This window comes from Corvus moneduloides, chromosome Z, assembly GCF_009650955.1.
Source record: "Corvus moneduloides isolate bCorMon1 chromosome Z, bCorMon1.pri, whole genome shotgun sequence".
Classification (NCBI taxonomy): Eukaryota; Metazoa; Chordata; class Aves; order Passeriformes; family Corvidae; genus Corvus; species Corvus moneduloides.
The window spans coordinates 8,370,127-8,392,035 of record NC_045511.1 but is presented as its reverse complement, the minus strand read 5'-3'; the positions used below and the strand labels follow the sequence as shown (position 1 = coordinate 8,392,035).

Below are 21,909 nucleotides of genomic sequence, written 5' to 3'. Positions count from 1 at the left end.
ATACCCAGAATTTTCTTCACCGAACAGCAGGCCTAAGTTTGACTTCACAAAAGGTGGTGCTGCTGATGCTTATCTTACTCATCCTCTGAGCACAACTAGAAGAGAAAAGTCTGTGAGTTGTCAGTTGAGATATTCTTAAATGAAACTATGTGAGACATGCTCAGACTATGTGAAGTTTTGTGAAAAGATGCACAAAAACCTTGGTAGATGTTTATAAGGAATGCGTGGCACATTAAATATTTCATCATCAACTGCAAGCATTCAGATACTTCTCTGGCAAGAATGGCAACAGTGTGACAGAAAGGTATTTTACCTTAGCATTTTTTGGGTCTTTTTAATCTCCTTAGATATGAAAGTGAATTTGTGTAACCACAGTTTTGTTTTCCTTGTGTTCTAGGATAAGCCTGATTTTCAGGACTCTGTAAAGGTTTTGCTGGAATTCAATTTTTCTGATCCAGAGAGCGGACCTGTTCTTGATAGCAACTTGCCAAATTCAATAGCAGAATATGTAAGTCAGAAAGATTCTGTATCACTAACCAAAGCATTCCAGGTAAAAATCATAGCTCACACAAGAGCTGAAACGATTGCCCACAAATTGGCTAGAGAGGAGGGGTCTTGAGCCTTTCCTGGAGATGTTCCCTCCAAATGAGTGTTCAGGAGTAAAAAGCTTGATTCAGTGTGCTTGTGAATCATGCTGGGGTTTCAAAGCTCTCTGTAGCTGACTGAAGATAGAAGAGCGTTACCAACAATTTTATTGTCAGGCTTTACGTAGATCGAGCTGAGGAGTGTTATCCATTTACTTTGGTGGTGCTTGCCATCATTCATACTTCTAGTAATGCCTCTTTTCAGAATGCAGGTGAATCATTTAGAATGGAATTATGAGAAAGCTTATGTTTCAACGATACATCTTACAGGATATTGGCATGTTTAACAGTTTAATATTAGGGAAGATTTCTTTGATTTTTAAACAGAAGACCTTACATAAAGTTACATAGTGTATTAAAATGCAAGTGTTTGACAATAAATGTAACAAAATTAAGAATAAATATACTATTTTTGCAGATTCCTTTCACAAAAGATTGTGGAGCCAAAAATAAATGCATTTCAGATCTTGTTCTGATTGTAAAAGCAAGCATAGCTGGAGACAGGTAACTACACTGGATTTAATGTATTGCTTGATATCTGTACAAAGTGTCTATGTGAATTATAAATTCTGTAGTCTAATAGGATAACACTGGGGCTTCCTTTCCAATTCAGAAACCAGACAGTCTGGAGACTGAAAGAAGTTTCTCTTCATGTTAAAGACAAATTCAACAGTTAAGATGTCCAACACTCTTACTCTATTTTACAGCTTGTCTCCATTCATTGTAAAGTCACGCAATGATAAGTTCACCATCCAGCTCTCTGTGAAGAACAAAAAAGACAGTGCCTATAATACCAGAGTTTTGGTTCAATATTCTCCAAATATTATATTTGCTGGCATTGAGGTAGGATTTTTTTCACCTTATCAATTTTATCATAACCTATATTGCTAGAGAGATCAAGGAAGCCTTTTTACTAAACCTGAATTTGACTCCTGGGGCATCATCTCAGTTGATTGAAAGAGATTCCCCAGGGCTGCTCTCCTTGCTTATGCCTCTAAAGGAGTGTATTAATTTTGACATGAGTGGACTCTTGCCTAGCCCCATTCATAAAATACAGATGCAAATTTCACAATGGCACTCAGAAAAAGTGACTGCCTCTTAGACAAGTGTCAGCACTATGAATCACCTGTACACCTGTAGAGCAAGAAATGCCTTGTTATTTAACAAGAGAACTTTAACAAGAGAACTCCTGAGCCCCTAGAATTCTCCTTTTGCACATGTATAGAAAAAGCACTGTTGTGGTAGGACAGGATATATCAGTGCATGCATCTTTCTTACCTCAGACATCATTTCCAAAAGTGGCTCTTTTCCTTCCTGCCTCAGCAGATATGCTACAAATACACCTCAGTTCAGATGAGAAGCACTTAGAGCAGTTTGTTTTCTGTCAACAGTCCTGATACTGCACATTAGGAGAAGTCAGGGATCCATCGCACCGTTGCTGATCCTATGGCAAGAATTGATGGAGTATGAATGTCACTTTTATTGCTACGTTAGCAACACATTTACAAAATTTGAAAACTGTGTAATTATAGATATGTTGATTGCTAGATCCCATGACTAATTTGCATGATGCCAAGTAGGCATATAATTGTGAATGTTCCAAATACTGTAATTGGAAAGGCACAATGGCAAGTAATTGCTATAAATGTCCATAGGTGAAAATCGTCTTGCAGAATTTGTGGCTTCCTATTTTTGTTCTAGTTCAGTTAAGGCTTTGACTCTTACAATGTATTGACAGTGAAAAGTGGCAATGGTATATGTGTTCAACAGGTCTATGATGCCCAGTCAAAATTTAAAAAGAGTTTGCACAAGGCCATGCTTTCATTTTCTTTTTCCCTTTAGGATATACAGAAAGATAGCTGTGAATCTAATCACAACATCACCTGTAAAGTGGGATATCCATTTCTAAAACCTGCAGAAGAGGTAAAAAGTCCCCCTGCATGCAAGTTCTCCTTGCCCCTTGTTGTTCTAAAGGCAGGGCAGTCCCTATCATCTCTGAAATTCTTTTCTCTTGTGTTCATCCCAAAAACTGTCCATGCATGTTTCCCAAGCTATCCTTGATGTCAGCTGCACAGAGCCAGATGGGAAACCATCGGATATTTAGTACCTGGGCAGTCAGTCGTGGTATGTGAGGAAATAATAGATGCATATTGCCGTCCTTGACACTGAAAGACGGCAAGTGACACACAAGTGGGACACCTGGCCAGAGGTGTCTGTCTCTAGGCTTTCCCCAGCCTATAAATGAAGTTATTTTGTATATAAAACGTAGTCCATTGGTTGAAGACAGAATAAGATGGTATGTGGAAGTGCTAACTCAGATCTGCCAAAGTCAGGTATCAAGACTTCACCTCTGCTCAGTGGGGAATGAGAAGCCTTTCCAGCAAGTAGTCCACTTAAACTCCATCTTGAATAGTTCCAGTGATGTCTGTATCTCCTGTTGGAATGGAGAGAGAGCTTTAACTAAACTAGGCCTTTGAAAAAACATACTTAGATCTTGATCTTGAATTGGGAAATATCAATTTGCATGAAAATAAGGCAGTCTTTCCTGGCAGTTTCTTGTTTGCCCCTCTATCTTGCACCAGGAGGATCATGAGAGATGTCTTCTTACATTGCCTCCCACACAAACTTTCCAGCTTGTGTCTTGGACTTGTAGGGATTAATTCAGCTGTTACCTTCTTGAAGCCAAATAAGTGTATTGTCCAATGCCTCTGCCCACCATGTTCCATTTTCAGCTTTACTGAATTTTTCACATTTTCCTTTCATGCTTTGCTTGTTAGTTTGTCTGTAGCTGTAAAGCCCTAAATTTAGAAATTTCACGCTTTTCTTTGCATTCAGAAATCAATCTCTGATTCACTGATAAGCATCCCTAATAAATTCCTTTTAAAATATGAATATTTTTTAAAATATATAATATTTAAATAGGAATATCTAGGACAACTTTCTGTGGACCACTTTGTAGTAAAGATTTGTACACATAAAAGGAAAGATAAAAGTCTGAGCTGAAAATTCCATCCAGTAATGAATAGGAAAACTTTTGCTTCATATAAAATTACCCTTAAGTGTCAGGATATGAAGAAGAACATTGGGGACAGTGTTCCTAAATTTTGAGTAATTCCAAGTGATGTTAGATTTGCCCTGGTTATAATACCTATGAAATTTTTTTGAGACCTAGCAGTCTCTTCTTTATTTACATTGTAAACATTTCTTTTTGGTACTCTAGGTGTTCTACTATATATTGAGTGATATTCCAGCAGCCTTCTACAGGCAGCTCATCTCCCTTGTAATAGCTAGGCTTTGAAGCTTTGTTTCCTCCTCATTGGAGGGAAAAAAGAGGTTTTGATAAATTGCTTGTAAGACCAATTGCTTTCAATTAAGAACTATTTAGCCATGTGTTTCTAATATACTATATAAATTTTTGCTTGAGGTTTGTGAAAATTTGAGACTTCTGTTTAAAAGTGATAACTATTCAATTTGGGAATAGTTGGGACAAATTCAAAATAGTGGATTCATTCAGATTTGTGGAAAATTGGTAAAATATGAATAAGGATTCCCTAGATAAAAGCAAAAATTTGTACATTTTTCATTGTATCAATCCCTATTAGTGTGTGCTTTTTGGTTTTCCTTTTAAAATGTGTAATGTATTTTTCTACACAGATTTCCTTCAAAATATCATTCCAATTCAATGCATCGTATCTCCTGGAAAATGCTACTATTCATGTGTATGCAACAAGGTTAGTTGCAGTCTTTGCCTTCTGATTTTTTTTCTTTGAAAGCTCTACAGTTTTGTTTCATAGTAAAACACAAGTGGCTTCTGAACTCACAAGCCCTTAAATCTTCTGTAGAGCTGGCACCCTTACAGATGTATTCAGTCCAGCAGTGGATTGAGTGGACTAAATGAATAGCTGTTACTCTCTACAGCCTGAGAGTTACAAGTGAGTCATAATTTCCGGTTGTTTTACCTTCAGCAAAGGTTTATTCTCCTAGAGAATTACTGTATACTTTAGCATGAATCACGGTTAACAAAAAGCTCTGGCCTTCAAAGAGTAAGAGCATTGCCAAAGTTGTCCCTGATAGGGTAAAAGAATGCACTTGCCCTCAGTGTTTCTGTCCCAGCAAAATCCAGGGATAGTGTGGCTTTTAACTGATCCGTTTTCATTCAGTCACCTGCAATCTGTAATTTTAACAAAGATGCATTTATGAGCTGTGACTGGTGCAGGACTTAAATCATTAGTTACTGGAAGAAGTATTTTGAATTTATTTTTAGAAGGCAGTACTTAACTGGAAATGAGTAGTGTCCTTTTATACCCAGAGCTATAGGTAGTTCAGTTTCTAAGGTCCCTTTCCACCCAGTAGTTGTGTTGTATCTGCATCAATCTGATCTGAGTGACATATGTTGTTTTGTTTTAGTGACAGTGAAGAACCACCTGAGACCTTGAGTGACAACAGAGGACATGTTACAATTCCAGTAAAATATGAAGTAGGATTAATATTTGTAAGGTACTGACACTTCTCTGTACTTTATTTGCTAGCACAGTAAATTTCAGGTGTTCAAGGAGAATATAGTATTGTTTTGTTGTTGAAACGTGCTCAGTATCTACAGAAAACAGCTTCAAAGCTCATAAAGCAGAAGCACAGGCTTCAGTGAAAAGGAAAGTCATGAAATAATGGAGCAGTTACTGTCCCTAACTTGCTGAAATTTCATTTTATCTATATAAATTTGATCTGCAGTTTGCAAATACAACAGCAGCTTTTGTTGGTTCCTGTACTTTGATATATTCAATCAAAGGCATTTCAGATACATAAGAAAACAAATACTTCCAGCTTCCTGATGGCCATGGGTTTGTATCACTATAATATTGCATGGTGTGGTGTTTGATTTCCATCTTCAAAAATTAGCCTTAATTTTAAATTCTTGGGTATTTGGGTCTTTTTAAGTTCGGACTTACACTTTAATGCTGGTCTTGTAGTACACTTTGTTTTCAGAAATAGCCAGAATTCAGTTAGATTCCATCCCTGAAAAGCATTCTGTATAATATTGATAAACAACATTTCATGGTGTACAGGTGTAAATAATTAAGCCAAAGTTATTTTGGATGCATTTCATGTTTCAAATCCAGCCTTTGTTTGTCCCATAAGGGAGTAAGGCTGAATTTGCAACATGCTGGCTTTGTTCTGTTTTTCCTGATTCTGTGTTTTACAGTATCCTGCCTGTTTCATATGGCAATGCCCAGGATAAGGGACTGCACAATTAGAATAAGGACCACAAAATCAGACCCTAATGTGTTAATTTTGGGAATAATATTTGCCTTTTTTTGTAGTTATATCTGAACAAAACATTCTAAATGTACGTAATAAAAAGTGGAGCCTATTCAGAGAACAGAACAGTTCAACTTCAGTGGATGCAGCAATGCACTCTTAATGGCAAAACTAGTCATGAATTTCATGAAATAATGAAAATAACTATATTATTAACTCCTAGGGGGTTTTATGAATTTTGTGTGCTTATTTTTTGGTGGTTTTCTTTAACCCACAGTGTTTTCAAAGAGCACCATGTTATAATTGCTGCAAATGATACTGTCCCTACTGCTATTAACACAACAGAGCAGATCGGGGATGAAGTGACTCTACATTATAGGGTAAGAAACAACTAAAAATGTATTACATAGGTACTGTCTTTTTTTTTTTCTTTAGGTTTTTTTTTTCTTTAGGTTTGCATTACTTAAATAGCAGCTATGTTAAACCCTCTCCATGCATTTTGTGCTTAAAATCTTTTTCTTCCTTCCTTTTTTTGGAATGCAGGAAGTCAGAGGGTCTCAGATGGCCCATCTCTTGCAGAGTAGTTCTGGTGGGTTTTAGACCTTCTGTCCTCAGCTGGGGAAAGAGACCATGCCCTGTTAAGTAAGAACTTGGACTATCCTGGCTGGTTAGAACAGCCATTTCCAAAATCCAGACCAATTTATGGTAGGCAAATGCCATGTTCCAAGAATTTGGTCTTCCTAGTTGAATGAATACTGCGAAGTAAAATCACGTTGGAAAGATATTTAATGGACTCTGCTCTTGTGAGATCCTTGCTGCACTACTACATCCAGCTCTAGAACTCCCAAAATAAGGACCTGGGACTGCTCAAGTGGGTCCAGAGGAGGGCCTTAAAGATGATCACAGGGCTGGAACACCACTCCTGTGAGGACAGTCTGGGACAGTGAGGGCTATTCAACATGGAGAAGAGAAGAGTCTGTGAAAACCTCGTCGGGGCCTTCCAGTTCCTAATGGGAGGCTACAAGAGAGCAGGAGAGGCACTTCTGACAAGTTATCTTGAGAGCATCCTGTCTCCCAGTGTCAATTCCAAAACTGAACAAGGGTCCCGTATAAAAAGCATAAAAGTCTCTGAATCAACTTCTATCTGTAAAAAATGGGATATTGTAAAATTCTTGCTCTCACTAAATAACAATGACAAAGGGTTTTTTTTCCTATTTTTATAGGCCGTACAGTGTTTTACTCAGCTACCTTTTTTTTGTCTACTGTGAGTGTTTAAGGCATTACCCATCTAATTTGCAAATCTTTGCTTTCTGAGTCAAAAAGCTGCTGGATTGCAGAGCATACCATTTATGATCTTGTAAAGTAAAGCTCATCTCTGCAAGCAGCTAATCACAAATAAGTACCCAGGAGGAAAAAGTTTAAAAGGTTCTTGAGCATTTATTAAGTTTGTCCACTTCAGAGACAATATCACCAATTCCCCTGCCGGCAATTCCAGCTAGGTGTTTACCCAATCCTCAGCCACAGCAGGCCTTTCCGGGAAGAGCTGCTGATTACAGATATGTCCTGTTGTCTTCTCAGGGAGAACAGGAGAGAGGAACAGGTGAGCAGGAGAGCAGTTACCTAAGCACAGCTGAGGAGGAACCAGCAGGAGCCACTGATAGAGTGGCTTCTCTCCCATATAAAGCACTTTTTGCATAACTAAGTGTGGAAATGTAAAAATGAAAAGAAGGAAGGGAAAGGGAAAGGGAAAGGGAAAGGGAAAGGGAAAGGGAAAGGGAAAGGGAAAGGGAAAGGGAAAGGGAAAGGGAAAGGGAAAGGGAAAGGGAAAGGGAAAGGGAAAGGGAAAGGGAAAGGGAAAGGGAAAGGGAAAGGGAAAGGGAAAGGAAAGGGAAAGGGAAAGGGAAAGGGAAAGGGAAAGGGAAAGGGAAAGGGAAAGGAAAGGAAAGGAAAGGAAAGGAAAGGAAAGGAAAGGAAAGGAAAGGAAAGGAAAGGAAAGGAAAGGAAAGGAAAGGAAAGGAAAGGAAAGGAAAGGAAAGGAAAGGAAAGGAAAGGAAAGGAAAGGAAAGGAAAGGAAAGGAAAGGAAAGGAAAGGCTCACAATCAAATATTTACAAAATGAGGAAAGTACTAGTCAAAACATTTTTCTTTTTTTATAGATTGAAAAAGGTGAACAGTTTCCAATGCCAAACCTCACACTGCAGATCTTATTTCCCAATGTAACAGCTGCCAAGAACACTCTTCTCTACCTTACTGCATTGTCACATTCCCAGGTAAAATAGAAATTTGTATTTTTATGAAAAATTTAAATTTGAAATTTATGTTGTAAGGAACATTTGGGATTATGCATTGCTTTTAGTCTAAATAGCAAGATGTTACTGTTTTAAGAGCATGTACAGATGTGCAAAAGAAGACAGAGGGAAAAATTTTCATGAAAGGAAACAAGCAGATTTAAAATGGTGTTGAACAATAATTGCACTATAACAAGGCTGGTTTGTTATGTTGCAAGTGCTGGGATGGCCAGACTCAGATATGAGCCTCATATTCTCTTCATTGTCAGCAGTGCTTATTGCAAATGCTGGAATCCTGCTGTGTGCATCTAGAGCCCAACCTCCTGTCAGTTCTCTTCTTTCGGGTACTGAAATTAACTTTCCTGCATGTCTGCTCTCCAGCACTAGCAGTCCTCTGGCTTCTTCCTTCTCTGGGGCACTGAGACATCTTGAAGGGGATGGTAGGTCATATGTTTCAAATGCTCTTCACTGCAGCCCTCATTTGAGTTTTCCATTTCACGCTTCCAGTGCAACTGGCAGAGATCACAATTCCAACAGATTCCATTGTCCTCTATCTGTAGATACTACAGCTACAGCTGTATCGATAACTACATGGCTGAAAAACCCAGCTATCACTAAATGGTGACCTAAACCTGTTTTGTTTTTTTTTCTTTCACTCAGAGACATGTATGTGCACCTCCCTGCAAATAATTTCACCTAGTTTTGTGGTGTTATCCAACTGAAAAAGAAACCAAAATATGTGAATGAAAGTTCAAGGTTTACTTTGAAACAAAACAAATATCAAACGAACAAAAAAATCCTATTTAGAATGCAAAAAAAGTTGTGTCTGTTCTTGATTTCCTTTCCCCATTATTTTCATTCCTAGTCAATCACCCTATTTGACAGAAGTTTGCACATAAACTCAATAAATCTTGTTTTTTCTAAGGCAGGTTTCATGTCCTGCTAACTACACCCTAGTGATAGTAGTGTGCCAAAGTGCACTATGGGGATTTGTAATTCTTTTCATGCTACCAATGTGAAAGTCAACGACCTGACTGAAAAGAATCAATTCCCCCACACTGAAGACACCAAAGGATTTCCTAGCTGCCTGTGGAGGAGTCACAGAGTTCCAGCAGTGCTCCAGCATCTGCTCCCCCTCCCTGGACATTGCAACTGAGGATTCTGCATCCTGCACTTAACCTGCCTGTCTGCTTGCTAGGGCAGAACCTCTGTGGATTCCCCTGCAGAAGCTGTTTAGTTCATTTAATAGCCAACTCTTGCTGGTTCACATATTGGTCATCTTGCAGGAAGCTTTTGTTTGCTTCTGCACATGATTAAGTAGCTGCATACAGTTTAGGTTAAATTATCTCATAAATATTTCATTTGCTGTTCGAATAGTAATACTTCAATACATAGACCATCTGAATTTCCTATTCTGCACTCTTGCAATATGCTATTTTATTGCATTTAGCGGTTAGTAACATTATAATTGTTATTAAATATTAAATATTATTAATGTTGGCTTGTTTCCAGATCATTTATGTAATAGATTGCATATCTAGACAATATTATTTGTATTTCTGCTTACAGAATGCCATCTGCCAAACTAGTTACCCTGTAGATCCCTTAAAGATTGGCACTGGGAAACCATTTGTGTTGTCAAAAATAAAAGAACCTACAAGGGATACAATTATGGTAAGCCTACTCATAGTATATATATTCCCCCCAGATATCAATCCAGATCTTGGAGCTGAGTACTTCTGAAAAAGATATATAAAAGCTGCTCTCAAACTGTATTATTTAGAAACTCGTTTTAATAGCTTAGAAAACCTTTTTTATGTAGACTAGACTATTGATTTTATTTGGCTGCAAAACTCTATATGGAACTGAATTTAGATAGTTTGAGGTTTCTTTAATTTAAAAAATATGTAAATAGCAGTAGCACATCTGACAGCTGAATAAATCATTACCATCTATGTTCCCACTGTGATTAATAAATAGTCATATTTTAAATGTTTCTTATCTCCTTTTCAACTTTTTTAGATATCCAATAGAAAATACATTCAAATGCTAGAACTGTGACCTGACAGATTTTCCATGCGACTGTAATTGATGATCCCATTTGAAAAGGACTAGCCCTTTACATTTAGATGAAAGAGTTACAAAGTAATTCCACTGCTGTAGTTAAGTTAGCATGTCAGGGGGAAAGTGTACAAGTGCAAGTGGAGCTTCTGGTGCAAATGAAACCATGTCATGGGAAGAGCATTTTGCCATGCTTATCATTGTCCTTCACAGATGTGACAAAGGTCTAGGCTAAGTGACTATTTCTGGCTTTTTACAACATAATCCTGCTGTACTCCCAGCTAGGAAGTGATACTAGGAGGTAAAGATACTTGAATTTTCACACACACATATTGCCCTGCTTGAGAGATTCAGGTGTCCCAAGATTTGAAAAACACTGCAGAAAAGCCATAGCTGTGTTGGTAGAAAAGCACTTGCTTTTACAAGCTGTGCCTCCTTTAGGAGATCTGTGATGACTTTTGCTCCATAACTGCAGCAACAGGTTTTTCTCAGGGCTTGCCAGCCTGCAAAAACTGAGTCCTACCACGGCATGAATATCTCAAGCTGTTTTATATACTGCAGTGTCATTTTTACATAAAAAGCTGCAGTAATTAATACCAGTTTATTATTGGTGTCATATCAAGTGATCTGTAATATATTTTACATGTTTTTATTTTAATGATGTGAAAAGTCTCTTCCTATTACCTCATGCTGGTCCCTTTTAAACAGGACTGTGATACATACAACTGTGCCGCTATTAACTGTGCCCTGATCCCATCTGACATATATCAAGTGAATGTTTCATTAAGAGTATGGAAACCTACCATCATAAAAGTAAGTAAATTCTATTTTTGTTCAGAATATTTCGGAGTTGAGAAACTTAATCCAGTGTTTCTAATGTCTATTAAAATTGTGTCTTTCATTTTCTTAAGTGGCCCCTCTAATATTTGAAATTTTTTCTTTTGCTATTTTAAAAATTTCCTTAAAACTGTTGTCACACGCACTTTCTTATCCTTAAAGTAAGTACTTAAAACTTAGCAGGAATTTAAAACCATGGTAAGAAGACAACCCTTACTTATTCTGTATTGATGGTCCTTTTTTAATAGCTACTTATCCATCCACAAAGTCTAGCCCAGCAGATATAAGGAGGAACACAAGGATGCATATGTTTTTTTAACTAAGTCTTAATCTGGAAAGATTTCTCAACTCCAGAAAGGATTTTTTGGATCACAAAGAGCAGAAGAGAGACAGTAGCATTCAAGGATTAATTAATATTTCTTTGATATCTCTGCAATCTACCCTTTTAAGGCAGTATTGCTGTCTTGAAAACAATAATGTGTGTGATGTGTGTGCTGAAGGTGACATACATAAGCAGTTTCACTGACTTGCACATTTTTCAAGCATCTCCCAAAACATTTTTTCTTTCACCCTCCTCATTGCTACAAAGTTTTCTACTTCAAAATACCTAACTGTAAACCATAGTACCTACTCTCTTCTTTTAGGCCAGTATTCACAGCTTAACCCTTGTTGTGAAAGCATTACTTAGGAGTGAGAACTCATCACTGATTTTGAGAAATGACCATCAAAAACTAGAGGTAAGGACACGATAATTGACGTATTTGTTCTTCATAGAATTTATTGTGCTATGGAATCATTCATTTTCATTCATTACTAATGAACTGATTGTTACCTTTAGTGATGCATTATCCTACTCTAAAAAGAAATGATTTTATATTATAGTAGAAGTCTCAGAATTAGTCAGAAAATAACACCAAAATCCCAATACCCAACAATGTACCTGGTTAAGGATACTGTCTGAATTTTTTCTGCTTGCTGCAATATAAATAATTCCTGCAGCTGTGTAAATTAAAAATATAATTAAAATTCCTTTAAAGAATCAATAGGATTTGAAAATTGTGCTGGGTCAATTAAAATTGATCTTACTTTGTATTTCTTTATTATTGCCTTATTTATTCTTTCTTTCCACTTCGTTACTCAGGATACATATTTGAAACAGGATCTTTTATTTTTCAGAAGTTCACTATCATTTTCTTAGATAAGGAAGTATATAACATGATACTAGTGGTGTCAGATATAAAGAGAAATGTCTTAAATTTTGTTAGAGGTATTATTTATCCTTTTAGTACTCTTAATTCCAAGCATTTATAGTGTTTGAACATTGGTCTTTTGTGATAACTTGTACATGCACGAGCTTATTTACTACAATGTCAATTTTTTAAGGAAAAATCTTATTATGAGTTCTTATTGATAATACCACAAAATTTAGAAAAGTAATATTCAGTGTGAATTACATCTTGCACAAAATATTTTTGAAAATTCAAAAATCAGAGGTCCACTGCTATTTAGAAATTTCTTTTAAGTGATAGATTAAAATTCAGTCCAGGAGTCAAAACACAGCTGAGAGGCTTGCAGATAATGAGACAAGGACTTTCAGATTTACCTTTTTCAGGCACAAAATTTCATGGTGAATGTTCAGCTCTTCAATGCTCTTTTGAACTATAAAGTTAGTCTCTAACAAATTCTTCAGTTAATTCAAACTCTTACACGGTCACATTTATTTAAATGTGAATATTACTTATTCCTGTATAGTTTACACCACATATGCCTTGTTTAAAATCAAATTAGTATCTACACAGCCTTTTACACTTTTGCTTACCTCCATCTTTCAGGGAGGCAGGCACTGAGTGAGGAAGACTGTACTGAAGAAACTCCTTAGCTTATTCTTCTACTACTCATGATTTTGGTCCTGTGTCCTTTATAACAATGACTACTGACTTGTAGCAGGGACACCCTCGTGAATGAATGCACTTAGAAAGCGCAAAGTATTGTGTAAACACAGGCTTTCCTGCTGGAGATTATTTTCTTAATTCCTTCCTACAAATTCCTGTAGTTAAAATGAAGTGATACCCTGGAAAATCACTGCATAGTGATCAATCACTGCTGCTGTTTTGATATTTTAGAATGACAAATTATTTATTGCTTACATTCCTAACACTTTGCAGACCATGATTAAGATTTCCAAAGAACATCCACCAGGTACAGTGCCCTTATGGGTTATCCTCCTGAGCATCTTCGCTGGACTCTTGATTCTTGCTCTGCTTATATTTGCTCTGTGGAAGGTAAGCTGCACATCCTTGTCTTCATGAATATAAAAAAACATGCTTAAATTCTCTGTCATTTCTTTCTCATAGAACCTCAGAGACAGTAATATTATCTAATAAGTAGTGTGAAATCTTGTAGAAAATACAAAATAATTAATTACACTGCATTTTTCTGATGTGTAACAAGCGGTGCTATCCGATTGAAACCTGTAATGCCATTATGTTAGGGAAAGAAAAATAAGATATTTTAGTATGAGTAAGGGTTTATTAAGGGATTTTTCTATCAGCTTTGGCTGTGACCTTTGCCACCTATGTTTTCTCTGTGCAAGAGACGCTAGGCCTGTGGTGTAAGTTTTGCCACAAGTGGGCACTCTTCTCCAGGCTAAATATTTTGTTCCTGATTGCATTAGACAGTTACAGCTTATAAATTTAAACATGCATGATCTCTTGAAAATGTTGACATTATAAAATTAAATATCATTTATTCAATTGAGTAAAAATATTACTATTAAGCGCTTTAACCTTTGACAATATGTGAGCAAAACAGTGGTTCACCAATCACTCTGCTATATATTAAACATACTTAGTTTTTCCATTCCAGGAAAAACACTGTCATAGTTCAGTGATAGAATATTAACTAACTTTGTACAGTAGTGTAAGTATTAAAATAGTAGTAAGAAGCAGCTCATGAATGTAGCCAGTATGGTTTGTATGCTTTGAGCAGTTCTTAGTCACTTTTTTTTGTTTTCTTTAGGCTGGATTTTTCAAAAGACCACTAAAGAAGAAAATGGAGAAATGAAACAAAAAAAAGCAGAAATTTTTGCTCAGGTCTGCCTCCAAAATGTTACTGTAAAATTATAAACTTAGATGCAGTGGTTACAATGCTTTCTAAATACAGGTGCGTTTAAAAACCCCAAGAAGCAGAAAAACAAGAAGAAAATCAAGCACACATGAAAAAGAATGATGCAAAAAAAGAATGAACAACCTTGTGGCATTTTGTGATCTTCTAGTATTTACCTTTAAGCGTTACTCATTTTTGGAGAGTAACTGAGTTCAAAGATTCTAGTGGCTTTTAATACGGAAAATTTGTAGTTATATTTTTATATACCTGTGTCTGTGGAATAATTTTTCATTCCAAATTACACAACAAGTCAGCTTGTATGTAGCAATCCCAGTCTTTTTTATCACTTTATGATTTTCAAAAGGAAAATGCATCATTTTCAATATTCCCTCCTAATGTCAGTTCCCTGGAAGCAGATTCTCAATTCACAAGGCAGAACATGTAAACTTTGAGAATGCACCAAATACCGTGTGATAGCTGATGCAATGGCAACTCAGAAGACAGAAGCACGTCCAGAATACTGGGTGAAAATTACTGAAATACCATGGATTTCTCTTTCAACTTATTTTAGCATGTCGAGCTGAACCAAGGATACTCCAAGAAAGAGATTTTTATGGTCAAGTGGACCATAAAGGGTTGATCCATGAAATCACATAACTGTTTGAACTTAAAATATATTTTTGGCAGGCCTAAAAATGCGCAAATCATTCAAGCCCATCTGATTGCACACTGTACTCAAATAAGCAGGGGCATAATTTTTACCTGCAAATTGAAATGTCCATATTTATGCAGAAAATGTTTAGAGTCACCCTGAAAGTTTGACTCTTGCTGTATATCTTGGAGTAGCCAGCAGGGTGCTTCATAAACTGTCACTGTAAATTTCTTGTGTAGCTATTTAATCCAATGAGTATAACGTGTACAAAATAATAATTATCAGAAGAGCACAGATAGGAAATGCAGCACTGGCAAGCTTCTTCTAGTATTATAAATCACAGCTCATCTTTATTACTTATGAGTTTAAGAAGTGATGAAGAATTTGCATACTAAATAAGCACTTAACAAACGATGTTTATTTTGTGTCAAAGATTAAAAGTTTATATGAGAATACACTGAAATGTAGATAGCAAAAAGTTTCTTTAAGAAATTTTTTTCTTTCTATTTAGTTCATTTAGTTTCTTCCTTTCTTTCATGCACTTGTCTTCCTCCCATGAAGATCTCTCCCCAGGGCTCATGGCTGTGCTGTGACCTTGAGAGCTTCCTGTGTTACTTGGAGCCACACGAAATTAACAGGAGAAAAAGGATGCATGCTCACCAAGTGTGGTGCTGCCTCAGCATGAGTCAGTATTGATTGCCAGTAGATCAGAAAATGCTGAGGAGGTGTTCTAAGTTCTGCAAGACATACTTGTTGGCAGAAAAGCTTTACCTTTCCAAGGAAGCCAGGAAAACTTGTTCCTCCTCTTGGAACAAACGTCACTGAAATACTAAAAAAAACAAATATCAAAGCAATTTTCCAAAATGTTTTTGCTTATCATTGTCTTTATAGTAATAGCTTAAAAAAAGAGTAATAAATTTTATAAAGACTTACTTTTCAAGAAGAGACTATAGATTGGGTTGAGAATGCTGACAGGTAAAACTCTGAAAGTGTGCCAGAAGGTACTTCATTGCTTGAAAGATGCTGTCACTCTTCAGTCCCATCTATTTAGTTCCTAAATTGGAGAAAGGAGTTACTGGAAAAGGCTGACATTTGTGAATGCACCAAGTAGGATTGAGTTTGAAAGTGTTTGCAATTTCTTCTTGTGTCTGTGGGAAAGGTGGTTATTTCACAGCAGCAGTCTGCTGAAGGTAGCAGTATGACTCAGAGGAGAGGGCAGAGCCCTCCATGGGAACACTGTGGGTGGCTGTGCTTCACAGAGCCTGGGAGAGACGCTGAGACAGTAGACATGGTTGCTGTGCTCGTCTGGACAGCTGGAAGTGCACCCCGCCTGAATGGGATCTGGGCACAGAATACATGAATGGAAGCAAAAAAGTGTCGTAGAGGAATTGTGGATAGAATCCCTGCATCATTCATTGTGAAGGAAGCCAAAAATGTATTTGTTGAGCTGTGAAGATAAATTAATATAGAGGTGTTTTCACTCCCAAGCCAGACACAGGTTTTACTTGAAGAAATTTATTATTTTGCTTGAATATATTTGATTGAAAGGTTTAAATGGCACTTGTGACTGTAGCATTTGAACATGTTGGAACTGTAATTTTTTTTTCTCACAGTATCTCTGAAAAGGCATAGCAGTGTTGTTAACCTCTTATGGTTTTGTCAAGGAACAGAATTATGAAGGAATTTTGACTCACCTGTGCACATGTAGAAAGTCTATGGTGGCAGAGGAAATACTTGTATTTGTTATTATTCATTCAGTTTGTTAACAGTGAGGTCACTTTTCCTGGCTTCATAAAATTACTCACAAGTTGTGTAAGACACACATAATTCTTATGCAGCATACTTCTAAGTGTTTCACTATTTAGTTATGATAAGCTGTTAACCGGAGCTTTTCATTTTTCTCGTGACATTTCATATCTTATTTTAAAGCATCAGCCTAACTGCAAAATGTCTAGGTCAAAAGAGCAGTCTATTTCCCTAGATAAACTATGCAAAAATAAATCAGTAGTATTTATCAAAATAGAGTATGTTTAAGATCAGTGTTTCATTTTAGACCTTTGCACTGTAAAAACAGTAATAAGCTTAGTATAACTACACTGCTTTCCTCATTCATGATGCTTTCTCTCTTTTCACATTTTTCCTATTATCACATTTTCAATTATAGTATCTATTTAAAAGATAAGTATACATACATACTTACAAGTATGTCAAGGGGATAGCACTATAGCACATTATTCTTACACGATTCTTAGTGATTAGTAAACTATCTGTTTTTATCCTTACTAGCCTTTCCACACAGCACTGGAAGAGCTGTACTTTACTGCTTTTCATGATATACAACAGAAAAACCTACTGAAAGCAACATTGCAAATATCAGGAACATCTCACTTAAATTTGGCAGGCGCTAAAGGTACCAGAATCTAATTTTACAACATGTAATCAATTTTATTCCTAAAAATAGACACATTAGCATTGTAATGTGGTTCTAATAACTAATAAGATAAATAATTTTTATTTCAACAAAAGCATGTAAAAATTCATAAATTGGGTGTGTAGCCTGAGATTAAGTAACAAAAGGATTCTGGCCCTCACAGCTCAGTTCCTAACTTCAGCACTGAAGTAGGTAGCTTAGTGGGAATGGACAAGCTACTTTTCTATAGGGCAGGAATTCTCTGCACACTCCTGCTTCAATATCAGGTTGTTCTAGAGTTTGCTGATCCCATACATGATTTTAGAAGACTTAGAAAACAGCATCTGAATTAGACCAATCTCCCTGAGCAGCTGCTTGGGCTCCCTGGGCAGTTCCTTGCTTGTCTGGTTTCCCTCTAAGTCATTATTATGAGCCATTACTACGGACACAACCCACCTACCCTGACCCCTTACCTGAACCCTCTAGTACATATCCTGTCCTGAGTCATTTTGAGCATGGTGTTCCTCTTCCTTAGAGCTTGAGTCAGGGGAATCCACCTTAAACTGAAGCCAAGGGTTTTCATCTCACGTGGCACCAAGAGGCTGGAGTTAGAGTCATACTCATCTAATGAGTTCCACATAATCTAATTGGTTAATTTCTTTAATTGCCTATTGTATAGATGGTCACCCATTCAAAAATAAAAGCAAATAAGATAATCAGAATGTACTGCTCTTAACTATACCACTTAACAGGAATAAAAGGGGATTTATGTACTTTTAAATAGAACCACAACATTCTGCACAGCATTTTCTTTTTCCTGTAAAAGTATTCTATGTGCTTTATTGATTAAAAAGGAAATTGAGTCTAACAAATCTCCTGTGTAGTTTGTTTGCTTGTTATTGATATAAGAATAATATAAAATCATCTCAGTACCTAAAAACAAATTCATCTAGCTGTCAATAGAAGGGCATTGTAGAAACAAGTATTCTTGCACAGCATAACATCCAGGAGAGCTTGATGTGGTCAAGCTGTCATAAATGCATTGTCATTAGATTTATGGACTTTGTGCTTACACCCATGTTTGAAAGCTTTTTAGAAGATCATATGACTTCCTGGCACAGAGTTGTTTCCATAACACTAAATAAAGTTGGAAGACATATTCATTCATTCATCTAATCATTCTTCCTGTCCAGAGATTCTTCTGTACAACTTATTCCTGTAACCCATATAGTCCACAGTCTTGCATAATTGTGAATGATTCACATTAACTTCCTTAAACCTAGTAAACATTTGTATCAAAACTTCCTAGAAGATAAAGATTATACCTTTTATATCAGAGTTAACTTTTAGAAAAGTTTACAAAATATGTAATAACTGTTCTCTCATCAGAGACTACTTTGATGATGAATCACAATTCTCTAATAGCAACATCCTGTCTAGTCATGGGGGAGTGCTTACCATAGTAACTGCTCTGAAAGTATCTGATCATTAAGAGTTTGCTGGACATTGTCCATGGGAGCATTTCAATGAAGATCAGGGAGAAAAAATCCATTTCTATTTTTGTTTGTTTTAAATTGCTTTTCAATTGAATTAATGAATAACTAGAATCACTTTCTCACAGCAAGAAGTGTAATATGATGTGTGATTTGCACAGAACTGGATTAGAATTCATTGCATTTATCAGAAACAGCCCTCAGCACTTCACAGTTCAGAGATAATACCACTTCATGCAGTGGGTGTGGTTTGAGGTTTGAGCCCTGTAACAATAAAGAGTCATAAAGATTAAATTGCTGATGAAGTTTTAGTAACAACTGGCTGATACCACAGTTTAGACAGCACAGCAGGATTATGTTTAAAAAAGTGGATGATAAAATGAGCTATCACCAATGAAATCATGTTTTAGTTACAAAGACTGAGGGCTGACACCTCAGAGATAATGGATTTTGTTCATTCAGTTTAAAAAATTGAGTGAAAGACTCAAGATAGATTTTGATTCTGACTCTAGCACAGTGGGGCATAGAGCTACTTTACTGTTTTTCCCTGCTCATGCACTCACCCTTCTGCCCTTCTTTTCCCACTTTCTGAGCATTCTCGGAAAGGACAGAGATTCCTCAAGGGCTCACTGAATGTTGTGTCTCCCGGGGATTTTCAAAGAAATGGGAGAGGGAGCAGAAGTATTCAAAGTAGATTGGAGTAGATCTAGTGAGCCAGTTGTCTTGATGGACTTCATCCACCCCCTTTGCCCACTTGTTCACTTTCAGTGCTGGTGAAATCACTCTTCTTGGTTATAGTTCAGCTTGATTTGGTACTGGAAGTTACTACTTATCACAAAGCTTCACATATCTGTTTCATATACATATGGTCCTTAAGGTTTATTCATGTTCAGGGTACTGTTATTCTTCCCGGGGTAAAGAAATAGGATTTCTTTCTCTAGTGAAACTTTTTTTATATTGTTTTCCGTTACAACACATTTTCACTCTATCAGAGTGGGTAAGATGAAAAACAGAGGATGTCCTCAGTTTTCCCTGAAAAGCGGTTGAAGTTTAGCAATTCTGTGACAGTAATCTGAGAAAAGTAGATTACTTTGTATCATTTTGGAGAACACACAGAGAAATTTTGCTCAGTATTTTCTCATGGTCCAAATTAATAGCCATTCATAGCTCACTTTCTTGTGTGCCAGCTCATAAAATCTCACTGACAAAAGCCTTACTCTGGCCTCAGCCATTTTACACTGTGCCAGGATAGATGCTATTACATCTCAAAAATTTTAGGGCTCAGCTAAAATTTCCATTTACCCTGATAGCCAGGAAAAAAAACCTGTTCTGGTGGCACCAGTGATGAGGGTTTTGAGACTCTCAGGAACTCCACAAACTACTAAATTGCTTTTTGGTTTTTTTTTTTAATTTGAGGTTCAATTTGAGGATCTGCCAAAATTAACTCAGAGTCCTGGCTCCTGTATGTCATGAATTCCCAGTATTTGGAAAATTGCCTACAGTTCTCATTGAACAGACAATTATTAGAGAGTAATATTTGCCTTATAACGTGCTGCTATGACATAGTTCATAGAATCATTAAGGTTGGAAAAGACCTCCAAAATCATCAAGTCCAACCTTTGACTGAACATCATATCAAACAAACCACAGCATAAGGTACCACATCCAAGTCATTTCTTGAAAACCTCTGTTCATCCTCTGGGGATGCTGATTCTACCATCTCCCTGGGTTACCCACTTCAGTGCTTGACCATACATTCACTGAAGAAATTCTCCCTAATTTCCAACCTAAATCTCCCCTGGCAGAGCTTGAAGCTATTTCCTCTTCTGTTGCTTGTAACCTGGGAGAAGAGGCCAACCCCCACCTGGCTACAGCCTCCTTTCAGGCAGGTGTAGAAAGTGATAAGGTCACCCCCGAGCCTCCTTTTCTCCAGACTAAACACCCCCAGCTCCCTCAGCTGCTCCTCACAGGACCAGGACTTGTGCTCCAGACCCTTCCCCAGCTCCCCTGACCTTCTCTGGACTCCCTCCAGCACCTCAATGTCCTTCTTGCAATGAGGGGCCCAGAACTGGACACAGCACTCGAGGTGTGGCCTCACCAGTGCCCAGTACAGGGGGACAATCCCTGCCCTGGTCCTGCTGGCCACACTATTGCTGATCCAGGCCAGGATGCCCTTGGCCTTCTTGGCCACCTGGGCACACCCTGGCTCATGTCCAGCTGCTGTCACCAGCACTCCCAGGTCCTTTCCAGCCCCTCTGTCCCAGCCTGTGCCGCTGCCTGGGGTTGTTGTGACCCAAGGGCAGGGCCCAGCACTTGGCCTTGTTGAACCTCACACCATTGGCCTCAGCCCATGGATCCAGCCTGTCCAGATCTCTCTGCAGGGCCTTCCTGCCCTCCAGCAGATCAGCATTCACACCCAACCTACTGTCTCCTGTGAGTTTAGTAAGGGTCCATTTAATCCAGATCTTGATATTGAACAGGATAATAAAGATATTGAACAGGACTGGGCCCAATATTGAGCCTTGTGGAAGCCTATCAGTGACCGGACATGAACTCGATGTGGCCACCACTTTTTGAGCCTGGCCATCCAGACAGTTTTTAACCCAGCAAAGAGTGCACCTGTCCAAGCCCTGGGCTTCCAGCTGTTCCAGAATGCTGGGGTAGTGTCAAAGGCTTTACTGAAGTCCGGGTAGACAGCACCCACAGCCTTTCCCTCATCCACCAGGCAGGTCACCTGGTCATAGAAGATCAGGTTGGTCAGGCAGGACCTGCCTTTCCTAAACCTGTAGTGGCTGGGTCTGATGCCTCTGATCCCCACAGGCTCAAAATGATCTGTTCCATAACCTTCCCTGGCACCGCGGTCAGGCTGACAGGCCTGTAGTCTCACGTATCTTCCTCCCAGACCTTCCTGTGCATGGGAGCCACACCGACCAACCTCCAGTCATCTGGGACCTCCCCAGTTAGCCATGACTGATGATTAATGATGGAGCGCAGCTTAGCAAACTCTTCTGCCAATTCCCTCAGTACCCGTGGGTGAATCCCATCTGGTGCCACAGGCTTGTGGGTGTCGGAGTGGCACATCAGGTCACTGACTACTTCCTCCTGTATTGCAGGGGGTCTACTGTGCTCCCTATCCCTGTCAGACAGCTCAGGGGGCTGGTTGC

The 21,909-nt window shown here is 37.9% G+C and overlaps 1 protein-coding gene and 1 long non-coding RNA gene across 3 annotated transcripts in view; one reads left to right on the top strand and one right to left on the bottom strand.

Moving 5' to 3' along the window:
• ITGA1 (integrin subunit alpha 1) overlaps positions 1 to 14,150 on the top strand; it is a 69,812-nt gene extending 55,662 nt beyond the window's left edge. Inside the window, exons 18-30 of one of the 2 annotated variants that reach the window (XM_032097304.1) lie at positions 398 to 508; positions 1,063 to 1,148; positions 1,352 to 1,487; positions 2,487 to 2,567; positions 4,299 to 4,375; positions 5,052 to 5,141; positions 6,178 to 6,280; positions 8,056 to 8,169; positions 9,757 to 9,861; positions 10,957 to 11,061; positions 11,730 to 11,822; positions 13,251 to 13,367; positions 14,104 to 14,150. In XM_032097304.1, coding sequence (XP_031953195.1) covers positions 398 to 508; positions 1,063 to 1,148; positions 1,352 to 1,487; positions 2,487 to 2,567; positions 4,299 to 4,375; positions 5,052 to 5,141; positions 6,178 to 6,280; positions 8,056 to 8,169; positions 9,757 to 9,861; positions 10,957 to 11,061; positions 11,730 to 11,822; positions 13,251 to 13,367; positions 14,104 to 14,148 — 1,263 coding nt within the window. In that variant the 3' untranslated portion in view covers positions 14,149 to 14,150. Of the gene's footprint in view, positions 1 to 397; positions 509 to 1,062; positions 1,149 to 1,351; positions 1,488 to 2,486; positions 2,568 to 4,298; positions 4,376 to 5,051; positions 5,142 to 6,177; positions 6,281 to 8,055; positions 8,170 to 8,568; positions 8,628 to 9,756; positions 9,862 to 10,956; positions 11,062 to 11,729; positions 11,823 to 13,250; positions 13,368 to 14,103 lie in introns of those variants that run through there. The other variant, XR_004237722.1, reaches the window with a different exon arrangement.
• Positions 14,151 to 15,453: 1,303 nt separating this feature from the next.
• Positions 15,454 to 18,363, bottom strand: LOC116438412. The gene is made up of 2 exons (XR_004237724.1): positions 15,776 to 18,363; positions 15,454 to 15,671 (listed from the first exon to the last, which is right to left on the bottom strand). It is a non-coding gene; the product is annotated as an uncharacterized LOC116438412 (long non-coding RNA).
• Between the last annotated feature and the right edge of the window lie 3,546 nt (positions 18,364 to 21,909).